At 40.2% G+C, this 15,794-nt stretch overlaps 1 protein-coding gene and 1 long non-coding RNA gene across 2 annotated transcripts in view; one reads left to right on the top strand and one right to left on the bottom strand.

Annotated features, from left to right (window-relative positions):
* Positions 1-6,574, bottom strand: part of snta1 (syntrophin, alpha 1) — a 36,398-nt gene extending 29,824 nt beyond the window's left edge. The window contains exon 1 of the mRNA XM_067586805.1: positions 6,192-6,574. Within this exon, the coding sequence (XP_067442906.1) occupies positions 6,192-6,480 (289 nt within the window). The 5' untranslated portion in view covers positions 6,481-6,574. The remainder of the gene's footprint in view (positions 1-6,191) is intronic.
* Positions 6,422-14,574, top strand: LOC137181242 (uncharacterized). The gene is made up of 2 exons (XR_010928135.1): positions 6,422-6,546; positions 12,334-14,574. It is a non-coding gene; the product is annotated as an uncharacterized lncRNA (long non-coding RNA).
* The last annotated feature ends 1,220 nt before the right edge of the window (positions 14,575-15,794 follow it).

Raw genomic sequence — 15,794 nt, 5'->3', positions numbered from 1 at the left:
TCATTAATGTCAGCTGGCAGTTGGACTCTGGCCTTCGGGCTCGTGAGAAATTATCTAAAAGGAGGATTACATAATAATTAATTTTAAATACATCTTCTACAGGTTGCTTCCTCTGGGTGATTCCTTGGGATTTAAGTCATGTATTTTCCTGTGGAGGCCACAGACTGATGCTTTTAATAAAAAAAAACCCTCGGTCTGAGCTGACACACTATATGCATGTCAATCACCACACAGCTCAAGTTTTAGAAAGAGGGATTTACTAGCTACTTGATCGCTCCATGGCATCAGATAGTTGTTTGCTGCATGGCTGAGTATTAGAAGTGAGGCGATGTCCTGTACTTACTGAGTCTCTGATTCACGATGTGTTGATAGAAACTGGAGATGTGCGAAAGAGGAACCTTCAGCGATGTTGGTGATGTTATGGTCAATATATGTAATAATAATACCATTTTAATAATTTGGAATATCAATCAAAATCATGAACTCAAATCACTGTTTTGAATCTGTATGTGTTATAAATGTACTGGAATTTGGCAACCATGTAAAGTTTTTGCGAGTTTCAACTTTTTTTTTTTACTTTTCTGACAGTTGCTGTCTCTCTACTTTATGTAAAGCTCTTTAAATTATCTTGTATAAAAAAAAAATGTGTTGTACAAATTAGGTTGATACGAAGCTGCCAAACTCCTGAAAGATGATTTTTATCTTGTCAAGTTATTATCTTGATATGGGTCTTATACAAGTTCTTCATCTCCTGGAAGCACAACATTAAATAATGTATTTTGGGACTTTGGGGGCTCTGTAGGTTGCCTTGTGTTACCTTGCCAGAAACATTTAAAAATATGACCTCTCAATCAATTCTTCATAACGAAGGGAGACTGCTGTACTGAGTTTGAAAGGAGAGCCAAGTATTTTGGCTCCGTAGGTAGAGGTGGTAGACTATGCATTTACAATGACCTTGGGTGGTTGCAACTTTCCTACTATGGACTTTCTGTGTAATAGTTTGGTATTTTGCTACCAAAAGAGGTCTAAATGTTTTTGTCCAACAGGAATATATATTGCATTTTACATGGATGAGACTCAGTGATAAGAATGAAATGTCCTTGAAGGCTATCATAAACAGCAGTGTGGAAAACTAGGTTTGCTGATTTGGCCACATACTGTGTACATAAAGCACCCATTACCTAGGTTAGAGTAGATTTTGCCAGACATATGAAATGATTGCAATATAATGCCAATTCATCTACCAGTATAAGAAACCAAAACCACAGTAAACCTCAACACAGCTAAGAATAAACTTTATTTATATAGCACTTTTCTTAACAAGGTTACAAGTGTTTCACATGAAAAGAAGGAAGAATCTAATAAGAACAAACACAGGGATCAAAAAATGCCAGGGGAAAATGTTAAATAAAAATATACAATGGCAAGAGTGGGATGATAAAACCCAGCAACATTTTAAATATTCATGAACACGTTCCTTAAAAAAAGAATGTTTTAAGATATGAATTTAATTAAGAGATTTAAAAGACGCTAAAGATGTAGCAATAGGCAGAGTGTTCCACGGTCTGGGGGCTCTAACAGCAAACACCTGGTCATCTTTGGTCACCAGCCGAGACCAAGGAATAACCAACAGAGCCCCATCCACTGATCTAACGGGGCAAGGCTATTTAACGCTTTAAAAGTGATCAGTGGAAAAGCTGCCAATTACAAAAAAAACTATCAAAGATTAAGTTTACAATCAATGCTGATACATGTCTGTACTATTCCTCTGATATTCCTCTGTACACAGACGAATATCTATCACAATTAAGATGGAAAAATATTAATCAGTGGTTCTGAGTGTCAGCTGAAATGGTCTTGAGCCCTGTGAAGGGATGTATCCTGCTCACTCCCCCCCCCCCCAATTCCAAATTTCCCAGCTGATTTGAGGATTAAATCTGAATACCTTCCAGTCACAAGTTGCTTCTCTAACCTTCAGGTTACCTTTGCCCCCAATTTGCACCACCATCAGCGAATTACATTTCTCTATAATCTCCTTTCACTACAGGAAGACTCCACAGTATCACCAGCAGTACACTAACTGCAGACTGATTCTCTGTATAACCTACATGAAGGATTTAATGCCAGACATGCTTTAACGCTAGACATCCGGTAATAGCTTATTACTGGTTCTGGTAGGAAGGGTAGCACCAAAGTATTTATAGACTTTACAGTAAAAAAAAAAGAAGTAAACAACTGTACTCTAACTTGTGCTAAATTGAAGAGTAAACATTGCATGTTGAAAGTAAAAGCCAAAGACTAGAATTAAACCTACAGTGCATACCACACTACTGCCAGGCTGCTGATCCAACCTTGAAAGTAATTTAATTGAAAAATCCAAGAGTACTAATGCAGGATAGATACAGGATCGTGCATACTTCAACAGTGATTGCCAGGGCGGTATACAGTCAGTGACCTTTCAGCTTCATTAAAACTGACATGTTCATATCTCATGTACCAAACCATCATGCTAATAGATTGCTCCTTACAGCATTTCCCACTCTACCAATTGCAGTGCTATCTCTTTTTACTTGATGAAAGGTGGTCATTTATGCTAAGCACCTATTTAAAGTAAATGGTTGGACAAGTAGGCAAAAGACAGCCTGGTTTCTTCTTCTGGTTGACAGTGACATTGGTGTCACTGTGTGATGGGGAGGGGGGGTGGGGGGTGGCATTAGAGTCAAAATAACTTGGCTTTGGCACCATAATGATGTAGATAGATTTATATTGTAGATATTTGAATCAATAAGGCATTTTGTTATTTTTGACAAAATGGCCTGTATGGTGTAAGGGATGCTTGGTGTAAGATTTTTTTTCACCCTCTGCTTTGACAAACTATTAAGTTTGACCTTGGGGCCATAAAGGGAGGTGAGGGCCAACAACAGTGACAAGCGCACGGTAACCTTTTTTTTTTCCACCTTTATATCTTTCTATTCCTCTTGCTCTCTTCACATGCATTCATCTTTACTTCCAATTTCTCATACTGACATGAGTGCCGAATAAACATCCCCGACATACTGTAGAAAACAACTGTCAATACGTCCGCCACTCCTACACAACTCTTAATCCTTGCATATTCCTTTCCCATCCCACCTTTCTTCCTCCAACTTTTCATGTCAAACATAGTTCTGCATCCTCCAGCAGGCAGCCTGTCACTCAGTTGACAGAAGGGTGGGGGTTGGCGGGGGTGGGGTGGAGCCACTGGAGCTACCAGTGACAGGTAAATGAATGGTACTGGTATATGCAACACTGACAAGCACCTCATTAGGCAATTTTGTGCTTGCAATATGTTTGTTGTGAAAATGCTCTTTTCAAAGAATTCAGCGAGATCAGCGTTTAACTTCATCAAACTTCATCAGCTTAACTGCATGTAGTGCTAATGAATACTGGGAGAAACAAAAGAAAACAATGCGAATTTAACACTAACCTTAAAATAACAAATGTGCAGAGCCACAAAAGAAAAAAAAAAACTTTTTATTAATAGATTTGTTATGAAGCACCGCACCTGAGCCTTGTTAACTGACAAAAATATGGCCGATAAGCTCGAGGCACCAAAATATGGTTTCATAATATTTGCCCTAAAAATCCTTGCATTAATTTTAACTTGCATGCAGTCTCACTTAACCAGAGTAAAAGACATCAAGACAAGTCAGGGAAGTTAATAAATCCCCAAATATTGTGACACTTTTCACCAGTTGTTTCATCTGAAATTCCAAATGAATAAATGTGACCTCCATTGTTGCAAACCCACACACACCTAAGTACTGTAGCTCAGAAAAAAATGCACTCCACCGAGGTCTAGAGAACCATGCTCTTCCTCGATCTGACCAGCAGGCCTGTCTAGAGACCTGGAGCCTCGCTTCCTAGCCGCTCCTCTTAAATTTAGACATGCGAGAGTAAAGGTTGACTGCCTCCCTCCATGCTTTTCTGCAAGCTGGGGTGGGCTCCCTAAAATTACCACTCCCAGCTACATAGCTTTCATCTTTAGCCAATGACAACTGCCTGCTGTGGGCTGCGCTTCTCAGCTGTTCACATTGTGGGGTCAGCTAGCCCACAAGTTCCACCCTGTTCTTATTCTGTTTCACTCGGTTTCTTTTTGACACTTACCATTTCTTCCTTTCTTTAATGCCTCTCATTTGACCTCTTTTCCTTCTTCCATTTCATCATTAGTTTGCTCTTTGTGCCTTTGCCTCCTTTCTCTGTCTATCCCGCTGCTACACCGTTCTTCCTCCCTCCCTTCATCGCTGCCTTTGAACAACCAGCATCACAACAATGTCAAGCCAGCAGGGTGCCAGCTATGATTTTGTTTTAATAACATGCTGTCTGATTTTCAAAGCCACCCATTTCCACAGAGATGGACATTGTGTTTATGTCGTTAGGTGCTGGCTTTGTTGTTGTTGGTAGTGGTGGTAGAGGCGGTTGAACTAAAATGAACAGCTACAATGATGAGCCATCTCTGCAACATGACAATGGTGCGAGTCCACATCTATCCATCAGATCAACCCATCCATTGGCCAATGGCCAAGTGATAACTTGTCAATACATGCAGACTGCAGAGCTGCAAGTCAAGGACTTAACTAACATGCATGCATGTTCAAAAGGCAATGTACAAACGTCTATATCAGAATGCAGATCCATTATTCACTACTCAATGCACTGCCTTGATGTTTGTTGTGATAGTGCATGTGTCACCAACCCAAAGTGAGTAACCTTCACCATGATAAGATATAAAAGACATCCTAAAGCACCTGCAGTGTAAAGTGAATATACTGTAGATGCCATAGAAATGATATGGGCTTGAACTTGTTGGAAAACAATGTTTGAGCAAAATCAAAATATTCCTTCCTAGTCAGCCTTATCGCTACACCATCAACCCCATCTTGTGTATTTACATAGCTTCCCAATGCTCAACCCTCTCAGTCTCCTTCACATTGAGATCTCCACTGAGATAGTACCCTGTTGCTGCAGGTCAAGGAAACAGGACAAGGAAAAGGCTTTTAACAGCCGCTGCACAGTGCACGATACAGGTATGTAAGCTTGGCTTGTAAGATATGGAGAGGTCACAACCTTTTCCCATTGAGTAGTTAGAGAAGCAATCCTGCTGTAACCATGATTTTAGCAGCCGCAGGGTCTATACATTTTCGCATCAAAGACAAGCTTAATCAGCAAAATGGATCTTTGGAACACGCAGTTTACATTCTGTAGAAACAGTAATGGATTTAGTCCTGTTTCTGTTGCCCTGCTTTCACCTATATAGCACTTAATTAGTCCTCAGCCATACCTTTCAGTGACATGACAATCCTATTTCAATTACAGGTACAGTATATGCATCTAAATAACACTTTGAATAAGGCATGTCAGATATATTGCCAGCATGATTGTAGAAATAAAATAAGTTTTATAATACAAAACAACTGCAAATCGTTGCAGCTGATATACTGTGTTTTGGTTTATAAAATGGAAATGTTTCTATTAAACCTATAAAGAAAGAGAAAGAACATGATTGATAGTAAAGTGATGTTAATTATTGGTAGCTATCATATGACATCTAGTAAGGTTAGCTGAAACAGGTGTTATTGAAGGAAAGAGTAGCTAACTTAACCCGTGATTTTATAATGTAGCCTACATTAACGTTTTAGCGTTATACATTTCACGTTAAGGAAATGTACGTTAGGGTAGCATTTGTCTTACCCAAAGAAAGTGCTCCGTAGCATAAAATAATATGTATTTTCCTTCTTTTCTTAAGTTAACCAAGTTAGTTAGTGGTTTACAGTTTGCTAAGACTGAGACCAGTCTAAACCTACAACACAGTAGCTAGCTTATTGAGATCTCCGGTGACTCTGGGACATTGAAATGGTTCCCCGTTGAAAGTGAGGCACAGCTTGAGATAATCACAGCTGTCATTTTTTTTTCTGTGTGCAAACAGTCATAAACAGAAATATATTAAAGTGTAAGTTAACGGTAAGAATCTAACTGGAGAAACCATCAGTAGATTTTGACGCACATTTGTTGGCTTTAACGGTTAGTTAACTGACACGTTTTCGACGTCGTTGACAGAAACTACACTCAAACTCCTGCCCACAACTTGAGTTAACTGACAGTGACTCGCCGTTTGTAGCTGTTTTGCTACTTGTTTGAAGCGGTTGTCTTACCTTTGATACTAATTCCGAGTCCTCCAACATCTTGCTTGGTAACTCGCACTGTGCGCTTCACGTTGGTGATGGTTTCTGGGACCGGGGACGAGCTCAGATTCGGGGGGTCTCCGTTGATAGCACCGGCGGGATTCGCATTGGGCTTCGCGGAATCTTCGACACCTTCTCCGGGGTTTACAGTGAGCGTGTCCTCGGTAAGTGTGGCCAACACCCGGATCCAGCGGTCCACGGTCACTCGAAGTTCCAGCAGTCCCGTTTTCTGCGCCTTCATCGCGGCAGCCATGTTCATCGCATTCCTGGAATAACTCTAGACGGGCTGGCAGTCCTGTAAAGAGATAGGGGGTGGAGGGCTGGGGTAGGAGGCACACACACACACACTCACACACACACACACACACTGTACACAATCCCCCCTCTCTCACTCTCTCTCTCCCCCCCTTGATTTTGCCCCCCTCCAAAGAGGTTTATCCAGTTGTAAGAAGTAAAGTTAATTGAGGGTGATACGATTAGCAACGGTGTTGACACACACACTCAAAGTTCAAAGAGCTTCTTGTTGAGTCTCTCCATTAATGAACTGTGTGCGGTTGAGTCACACATAATTAAGTTTTGATTCATTTATATATTTATTTATTTTGAGTGCATTGAACCACCCGGGCTCAGATCACAGATCTAATTTGTTATGTGCCCAACAGACACAAAATCACTTCACTGATATATACAGACGTTCTGTCATGAAGAAAATAAAATCAATAGTGCTTCTAAGGCTACTGCTCTGCTTTCCCAGTAGATAGAGCTCATATCAGGCATGAAATCCACAAATCGTGTTCAGTTTAACCTCTGCTGACAGAAATAATTCTATGTGAAGTGATGGTAGCAACAGAATGATAAAGAAGCCAATTTTTTGCCATGTTGCTCTGGAACTTCTCAGCATAAAACAAAGAAGAATAATTTAGACGCATTAATTCTCAAAGAAATAACCTGATTTGCCCCCCGAAAGAGCATTGAGAAGAGAAAATGAGGCCATGAAAATTCTGGGATGTGGCAACTGCCTTGTAGTTAAAGTTCTTGTGGAAAATAATCCTTCCAGTCAATAACCAACAAAATCTTAAAAGGGAATTGGTGACAAGCATGGTGTTCTCTGAATGGTGGCATTGCCTTACTTCCCTCCTTTAGGTTTGAAATGAGTTGGCAGCACAGTATATGAGCACTGACAAAGCTGAATCAATACTGGCCAACAACCAGAACCAAACCTATTGTGCCAGACTGGGAATTCCATAAGGGCAAAGAAAGACTTAAAGAGGCAAAAAAAAAAACTTTTCTGTATCTTCCTTCTAAAAGTTTTCAGTGAGTATCACTGTTTAGATCAATTATTTGATTCACAACAGTTACACCCATTTCATGAATGCGCACTTATGGTACTATATGGTGCTTTGGATAAAAAAATAAAAAAAGACTATCAAATGGCATCAATTTCGAGATTTTATGCTAAACAGTGGGATGCCACTATCCTTTTGTGTCCACATGATTTCCAATTTTATTTTCATTCCATTAGACTACATTTTGAATGACTTATTTTTCCAAATGCATTTCCTTCACTTCCTTCTGTCTTCCATCTATCTTTTCTATCTGTGATCTCATGTGATTTCTTACTTTAGACAAGCTCTGGTGATTGTAGTTATCCTAGAAAGAAAGATGGACTTATCCATTATTAAATTATTCAGTGGTAAGACAATAAATCGTATTGCTATCTAGCTGTAACCTTTAGTTTTGTCTTTGAATAATCCATATTCCAATGCACCACTGGAAATAATATGGAAAATGCTGTCAAATATATGTTTGAAACAGTAGTACTAAGTTATGACCATGCCATTTGGTCTTGACCCTGAGTCCAACTCCACATGACTAAGTATTGCACTGTCTTGGTGACTCAGCAGAGGTGCACTTTTATTGAGTAGACATTAAGAACATGCGTCACTTAAACAAGCTGATGAAGCAGTCCACATTCCCTATGCTCTATTGCATCTGCAAGTAATCTGCCACCACTCAGCTGTGTGTGTGTGTGTGTGTGTGTGGCAGCCTGTGTTGCATTTGCTTCACAGCAGGTGAAATAGCAAAGGAGTTCCTGCACCCAATTTTAGAAAACCCTGGTTTCTTCTGGGTGGGCTGGTGAGGGGTGATTGCTCCTTTAATGAAAACAAGTTTGGAACATTGACTGAAAAATGCTCGACCCATACAGATAATGCTCATCTGTTAATAAAACTTCCAAAAGCGGCTCAGCAGAAAGATTATACACTAACCTTAGCTGCACCATTAAATTAGAAATAGTTGTAATGTATTACAGGTAGAAGCTTTATTTCCTATAACTTAATTTCATGCAACCATTGAACACAATGCATATGCAACAAACTGAATATTCTGCTCAACGCAGGCTTTTTGAAAGGTACATTGCCAGTCTTCTGTCTCCCCCTAGTGATTAAATGGCTCCATTACATTAAGACAGGCAGACCCTGGTGGCAGGCCAGGGCACCTTTTTGAATTTGACAGATATCTGACAGGGAATATTCAATATTTTTTACCCTTGTTTGTTTTAAAGACATTGAGCAGCATTTCCAATTATTCTGTGATGCCAGTTAAAGACAAAAACTAGTCAAAAACATATAAGCATAAAAGAGCACAACATTTATGACAAGATATCAGCATCATTTGACTATTTTTGCTCTCAAATAAGACCAAGCAAACTGAATATATTCTTTCTGACCTTGTTAAGGCAGACATATTCTTCACAGATTGATAATAATATATGCTATACCATATATGGATCAATCTCTTGAGCATAAGATTAAAGATACAATCACTGTGCCATCCACTAACTCTACACCAGCGCAATCTGTCCTAGGATTAAATGCACCACAGTTATTAAGTTCATATCCAACCATATGTCCAGTAAAGTGCTGTGTATTAGTACTCACTTCATGTAGGTTATAAAGAAATACTGACTTTGAAAACATTGTTTTTACTCAAGGAAAGATGGCAAAGAAGTTTTTTGATTGAAGAAATCTTGTTTTGATCAACAAATGTTTTCACTTGCACACAGTGACAGATCTCAGTTGTCCAGATGGTATGATGAGAGAGAAATTTTTATCTAAGCCTAGATTTTAAAGAAAACATTTACTAGGAACCGCTCAAGCCACTATGATTATAGTCTTAATCAACAAGAGCAATGTGTATGTAATAGGATATTATGCACGTGTGTAATGTAACCATTTTTTTTACTAATGGTTGATTTAAGTAGTTAGTTTAATTTATTTTAAAGGCATAAATAAATATTCAAAATTAATCTAGATTAAAATGTGATGCTGAACATCATCTAGCAGTTTCTAGCAGCTTCCATTGTTCAATAAAAACTGTACGTTACCTGCCTAGCTGCTAAAGAGCCAGATATTTCCTCAGGAGAGAAAAAAAAACAAAACTCTACAAAGATGGAGACACCAAATAAATGCTACCATTGCTACATGTCTGGATATGAAAGTAGGTCAGTGTTTGCTAACATGTTAGCCATTACAAATTCTTAAGGTGATAATACATCAGGTTTGTGTCTGTCAGCATGTTGTGGAGTTCTTGTGCCCCCTAGTGGCCATTAAATTTATTCATCGTTATGGAAAAATTATTTCGGCTATATACAGTTTTTTGATGTCTTCCCATAAACTTTCACCTATGCTTGCACTGTTGTACAGCTCTTATTTCAGACAGACACTCGGATGTAGTACTTAGCACATGTGTTGAACAACACATATAAAGAGCTCAGCAGCAATGAATGAGGGGCTTCAATGACAGTGCTTGACTTAAGCAGTGTGTCTACATAATGATGTTTAGCATTATGACAAAGTGTTTGACCATCTGACCTCTTGTCTATACATCTGTCAGTCTATGCCTTTGTGTGGTGAGTGGCAGGTGGCCAGCCTATCTTTCACAGTACCAAGCCTTCATATTTTTTCAAAGCTTCAGTGAATGGGACAACAGGATTTGTAAGGATCGCCCACACACAAAAGAATAGATGTCCTCTCACAGAAAACACATTTGTAGTTTGGAGTTGATGTAGTCGTGCATAGTACGGAAAAGTTGCTCGTCCTATGGAAGCATATGCATAGTGCCACCCTTAAGTATGTGGACAGTGACACGGTTTCTATTGTTGTGGCTCTACTCCAGCAGCTTTGACTTGAGATGAAACAATGACTGAGGTTTAAGTCCTGACTTTTGGCTTAAAGTGTGTTTGTGGGTGTTCACATCTATATCAGATGAACACTATGGGGCTTTCAGCCCTTAATACACATTTTCACCCAATCTCCTTTCACTGTTCACCCAATATGGATGTAAACACCCTCAAATTACACTAAAGCTAAAATCTGCTCTTTAATAATCTCATAGCCATGTTTTTTTTAATGTCAGACCCAATTGTATTGTGGGGTATAGATCAAAAACAACAAATAATCTGTCATTGTCAAAGTGTTAAACATTTGCAATACATTCTAACAGGGGTATTGCACAAAATACATCTGCCATAGAATGTAAAAACATGAAGCAGAAGTTCCAAAAAATAACATTATTTCAAGATAGAATATATTTTCATTGTGTGATTGATTGATTGATTTGTATCTATGTTTTATTTACGGAGATATAAAGGGAGAATTTAATGATTACAGGTTTGTGCAATATGTGTATATTTAATATAAATATTAATATGGTCAATAAAATCAAGTGAAATGAAATGTTTAGAAAATTGTTAGGGTATACAAACATTAATGTACTCGCTTTTTGTCACACACACACTCACACAATCACACAATTAAACGCACTACAACCCCCCACTTACCATCCCCAGACCCCTGGTTCAATCAGCCACATATATGCATGTCTCAACTCCCCAAAGACAGTGGACAGTTGGGGTGTCCTGCTGATTAATTTCAACCTCCCCCCAGTTTCCCTCTGCCTCCTCCTGCTCCTGCCATCCTCCAGCCATCTCTGCATCCCTCCATCCATCCCTCCCCTACTCTGCTAAGGGCAACAGCTCCAGAGGTCTACCATATGGGCCAGTGTCTGAGCGGCTGACTGCCTTCCTCCCTGCAGCTTGCATGTGTGTGTGTGTGCATGTGTGTGTGTGTGTGTGTGTGTGTGCATGAGTCAAGCCTGTGCTGACTGTTAGCCTGCCCCACCTGTTCCTCTGAAACAAACAGACCAGACCTCTCTTCTACAGGCTGTCCAGGACAGATAGATGAACTGATCATGAGCAAAAAAAGAAAAATAGATTAGTGTGAGTGAGATGAAGATAGATATGCAGATATGACAGCAGGATTTTGATAAGACTTAAGTCTAAAGTAACAGACGTGATGATTGTGGAGTTTTACAGTAATCCATCTGAGCGGTTATATTGGTAAGTGCCTGCCAAGCCATTAGAGAAGTATCTGGATATGTGGTCAAAATGAGCAGAGAGGGTAAAAAAGTGATCAGAAATGGGGCAAAAAACAAATAGTAAGAAACACAGATGGATAGACCACAGCAGACAAACAGATGAGCAGACAATAATAGATTTTAAAATATGGACTAATTTATTCTCAAAATATGAATGACAGACTGTGCAGTGAACAGACTGTGGTAGACAGACACACCACACTGCTCCCTGAACACCCGAGGACACAGGATAATAATGAATCAGAACTTGGGGTGATAATGAGAGGTCAAACAGAAGAATAAGTCCCAGGCTTGTACACCTGTGGCCCACCTTCTGCCATCTAAACCGCCTAGCGACCTTTTTTCTTTTTAACCCCACATTCAGTTACTCTCATTATAACCTACTGAATAATGTAAAGGTATATATGCATGAGGGATCCAAGCGGAGTAGAGGAGACAGGATCTACATAATAGGGCTATCTCTCTCTCCATCTGGTCGTATGTTTATAATCTTCCCCTCCTCCTTCTTAATGTAGATCTAACTGTTTGTCTGACAGACCCAATGCCCCATCACCCTCATCAACCCCCCCCAACAATTTATCTCATTGTAATAACTGTTATTTTGTGCAATGAACGCTGTGCTTGTGGGTCTCTGTGAATATGTGTGTTTTTTTTATTCTCTATCTGTGCATTTCAGTGTCCATTTGTATGAGCTGATGCAAGCACTTTGGAGCCTCGGGAGAATTAACCAGGCGTCTGCCACCTGACCCCGTTGACTCCGACCATCCTGGGCTCAGCTGATACGCGTGCCGTGTGGCCCTGACATGAGGAAGACAAAAAAGCAGGAGGAGTGGGAGGAGGCCTGAGGACAGAAGGACCAGCAGGCAATGAATGATTATGATGACTAGGGCCATCTTTCTGGCCTCAGCCCCCCCAGCAGAAACCCTGGCCTTGGCTCTGTCTCTGGCTCTCACATGGACTAGTGATCTGGCTTGGGTCGGCATGGGTCGGTGAGGGTGAAGTGTCACCACCAGGCAGGGTCTGGCCTGTCAGCTGTTGGGGATGACAGGAGGGGAGGAGAGGAACGGAGAGGAAAGGCGAGGAGAGATGTAGATTATAAAGGAATGGGGAGATTTATAATAAGTGAGGACTGAGGAGAATCATGAAGAGACAATTGGTGAGCAGAGTGAAGTCATGAAAAGCCAACCGGGAGAGAAGAGATAATATTGGAAGGAGCAGACTGAGACAATGGCTAAAAGGGAACAGGTTTTGTGGAGGTGTTATATCTGCCAGGCCTTATGCAACCTACAGAGCTCACACAGATGGCACGACTGCTGAGAAAGTAGGGTAAACAGTCCCAGCTAATGACTTGCCCCCTCTTGACTCAGTACAGTGAAGTGAAAGAGCAAATAATTGGAGAAAGCGTTTCCTCATAGGGATTAAGAATGTGTCAGGTCAACCACTGTACAGTGGAGAGGGTAAGTGATCAGGGTAAATGTGCTTAATGTGTGGGCTCATATATTCACGGCATCTTTTCACAGTGCTGTTGGCACTGTCAGATCTCTCCAAGGCAGTGATTACTTAAGGGGTAGGCAGTTGCATTTGAGGCTGAGGATACATGTGTGGGGTCAGGATGGGGGAAAGACCTGCATGTTCTTCAAAGCATAGCCTGAGAGAAATGCAAAGAGATGGTATATGGAAAAGAGAAAGATAAAAAGGTGTATTGGTCATCTTGCTCATATTGAGCATTCACAAATCTCACATTCTCAAACAACAGCCTCTCTTACAGCACAGTAACATCGGAAAGTGGTACAACAAACTTTATTCATTGATTACATTGAAATTAATTGGAAAATTGGAATTTTGTTTTTATGAATGTAGATCTGACTGAGCCTCAACAATGAAATGGCTCATTTTGATTCAATGGTTCAATCCTTATGAGGAAGTAGCTGTTTTTACCCGATTTCAAGGATTTTCCTTATAAACAAGACATCTTCTATTGTCTTGAAAGGAATTTTAAATTAAAATTTGCAAATCATTTGATTTGCATGGTGAGAACTGTTCCTGAGTTAATGTTAATAGGTTAATAGGAGAGGGTTACAGCTTGTAGAAAGCTATAACTCAGTACATTCAGACAGTCATTCAGTCAGCCAGTAGGTCAGGTCAGCTGATTTGCTGTGTAACAGTCCTGCTGGTGTGATTAAAGGGGCTGTGACAAAGACGCTGAAAGGCGATGAAGGGGGGCAGTGGCCAGCTGTCACACAGAGGGACCATAATGACCACGGCAAATCCCACCACCGTCTGAGCCTGTTTCTTCTTTGACTTCAGCCTCCTGCTAACTGACTAGTCATCTCTTTGTTAACCTGTCACATAGCTGGTTGACAAGATGAGTTAGATAGGACGTTGTTGTCACAATCAAAGGTTTAGTCTGGATTGATTCATTGTATGGGTAAATCACTGAATACATACTAGATTTAGATTACACTTATTGCTTGAGTTACATGTTGAAATAATAAAAGAATGTGCCATGACAGAGAAATCATTAGTTGTTTGAAATAAGAATGTGTCTGCAATGAAGACCTGTGGTAGTTCATGCATTCACAGAAGTCATTAAAAGTCACATATTCCATACAGTGTAGTACACAGTAACTTAACTCCCACCACCTCCACAGCCTTCTCCTGCATCAGCCATTAGATTCATGTTAAATTACCATGTTTTCCATTCAATAAATGTTGTGTTCATTTGACTGTTTTGTATCCCAAGCTCTGCAGGGAGCTTTTTGTGCTCAGTGACTATGTAATGCCAGCACAGTGCCAAAATAGAATGTGAATGTTATTGATATTAGAACGTTATTGTTGCCAAATTAATTAAAACCTTGATAAAAAGTTTCTTGACTGAACTGTAACATAATAAAGGTGATTCAATATGTCACAGTAACATTGTCCTCTTCACTTTATTGTGTCTGGTGTTCTTCCATTTACTGTGTGCACCTGCTGTCAGCTATGTGGGTGGTGGATATTTGGAGCTAGACAGTTTGCCCCCATCCATTAAGACAGTAGGCCTAGAAATAGTTTCTTATTAGTACTAATTGTTGCCAGTGACACCGGTTGACCTTGAATTTATTTCATTTTCTCCCAAGTAAATTGTATCTAACACTTCTTCTTCTATATCTTCTTTTCTTAATATTTCTCTTGATATGATATTCATGCCTCCTCTGTGGATTGTGCCTTCACATTATTGCTTGATTAACAAATCAAAAATGTATTCTCTGACAGTTTCCTCAGTCACTTTTTTTGATGTAGTTTATCTTTAGCCTTTTAATGAATTGCAAGATAATGAAGCAGGGATAAACCGCTCAACAAAGTAACTGACACCTAGCCTATTCATTTTGGTAGCTACATATTATTTTAATGACATTGATAAGAAACAGACTGCGAGTCACAAAATAACATCCCTACAGGAAAACAATATTTTAATTTGAAAAGAAAAAAATTGTAACCTTCTCATACTGTAGATTCATTTATTGGTTATCCAATAAAATTTGAGTATGTGAAACTCTCAGTCTCTCAATACTAGCTTATGGTGAATAAATAACTTTAAAACATGGACTTGATCAAGTGTTGTTGGAAAAATCATCAGATCTTTTCTGTTTCTTTCATTGTTTGTGAAAACCGCACAGTCAGCAACGTGTGACTCGCTCCTGACACTGACACAGCAAGCGGTGACTCTTTGCTTCTGGGTCCCCAAACTGTAGCACCCCCTGATCCTTTGCTCCACGTCAGAACAATTAGTGGCCCCTTGGCCCCTCGCTTTACACATAAAGGGGGGAAAACCTGTGTTCCCGACACACATAGTCGGTAGCTGATGGGTTTCTATGCTCTTCCATAGCAGGAGCATTAGGTAATGACTCCTGCCTGCCACGGTGGACCTTAATTTGTTATTGTAGCAGAGCAGCTGTGCAGCATGCTGCAGAGAGCAGGTGGCAGCCTGGCAGGAGTGGAGGATGGGGGCTGGAGGGGAGGGAAGTAGGGGGTGGACAGGAGCGTGTGGCATATGTGGGTGGCTGTAGGGGGGGGGGGGGGGGGGGGGGATGGAAAGATGATGGTGGTTGTATATATGTGTGTGTGTGTGTGTGTGTGTGTGTGTGTGTGTGTGTG

The sequence above is a fragment of the Thunnus thynnus genome, chromosome 4 (assembly GCF_963924715.1).
Source record: "Thunnus thynnus chromosome 4, fThuThy2.1, whole genome shotgun sequence".
In the NCBI taxonomy this organism is placed as follows: Eukaryota; Metazoa; Chordata; class Actinopteri; order Scombriformes; family Scombridae; genus Thunnus; species Thunnus thynnus.
The sequence above is the reverse complement of the archived record's forward strand: the minus strand, read 5'-3'. Positions and strand labels throughout refer to the sequence as shown.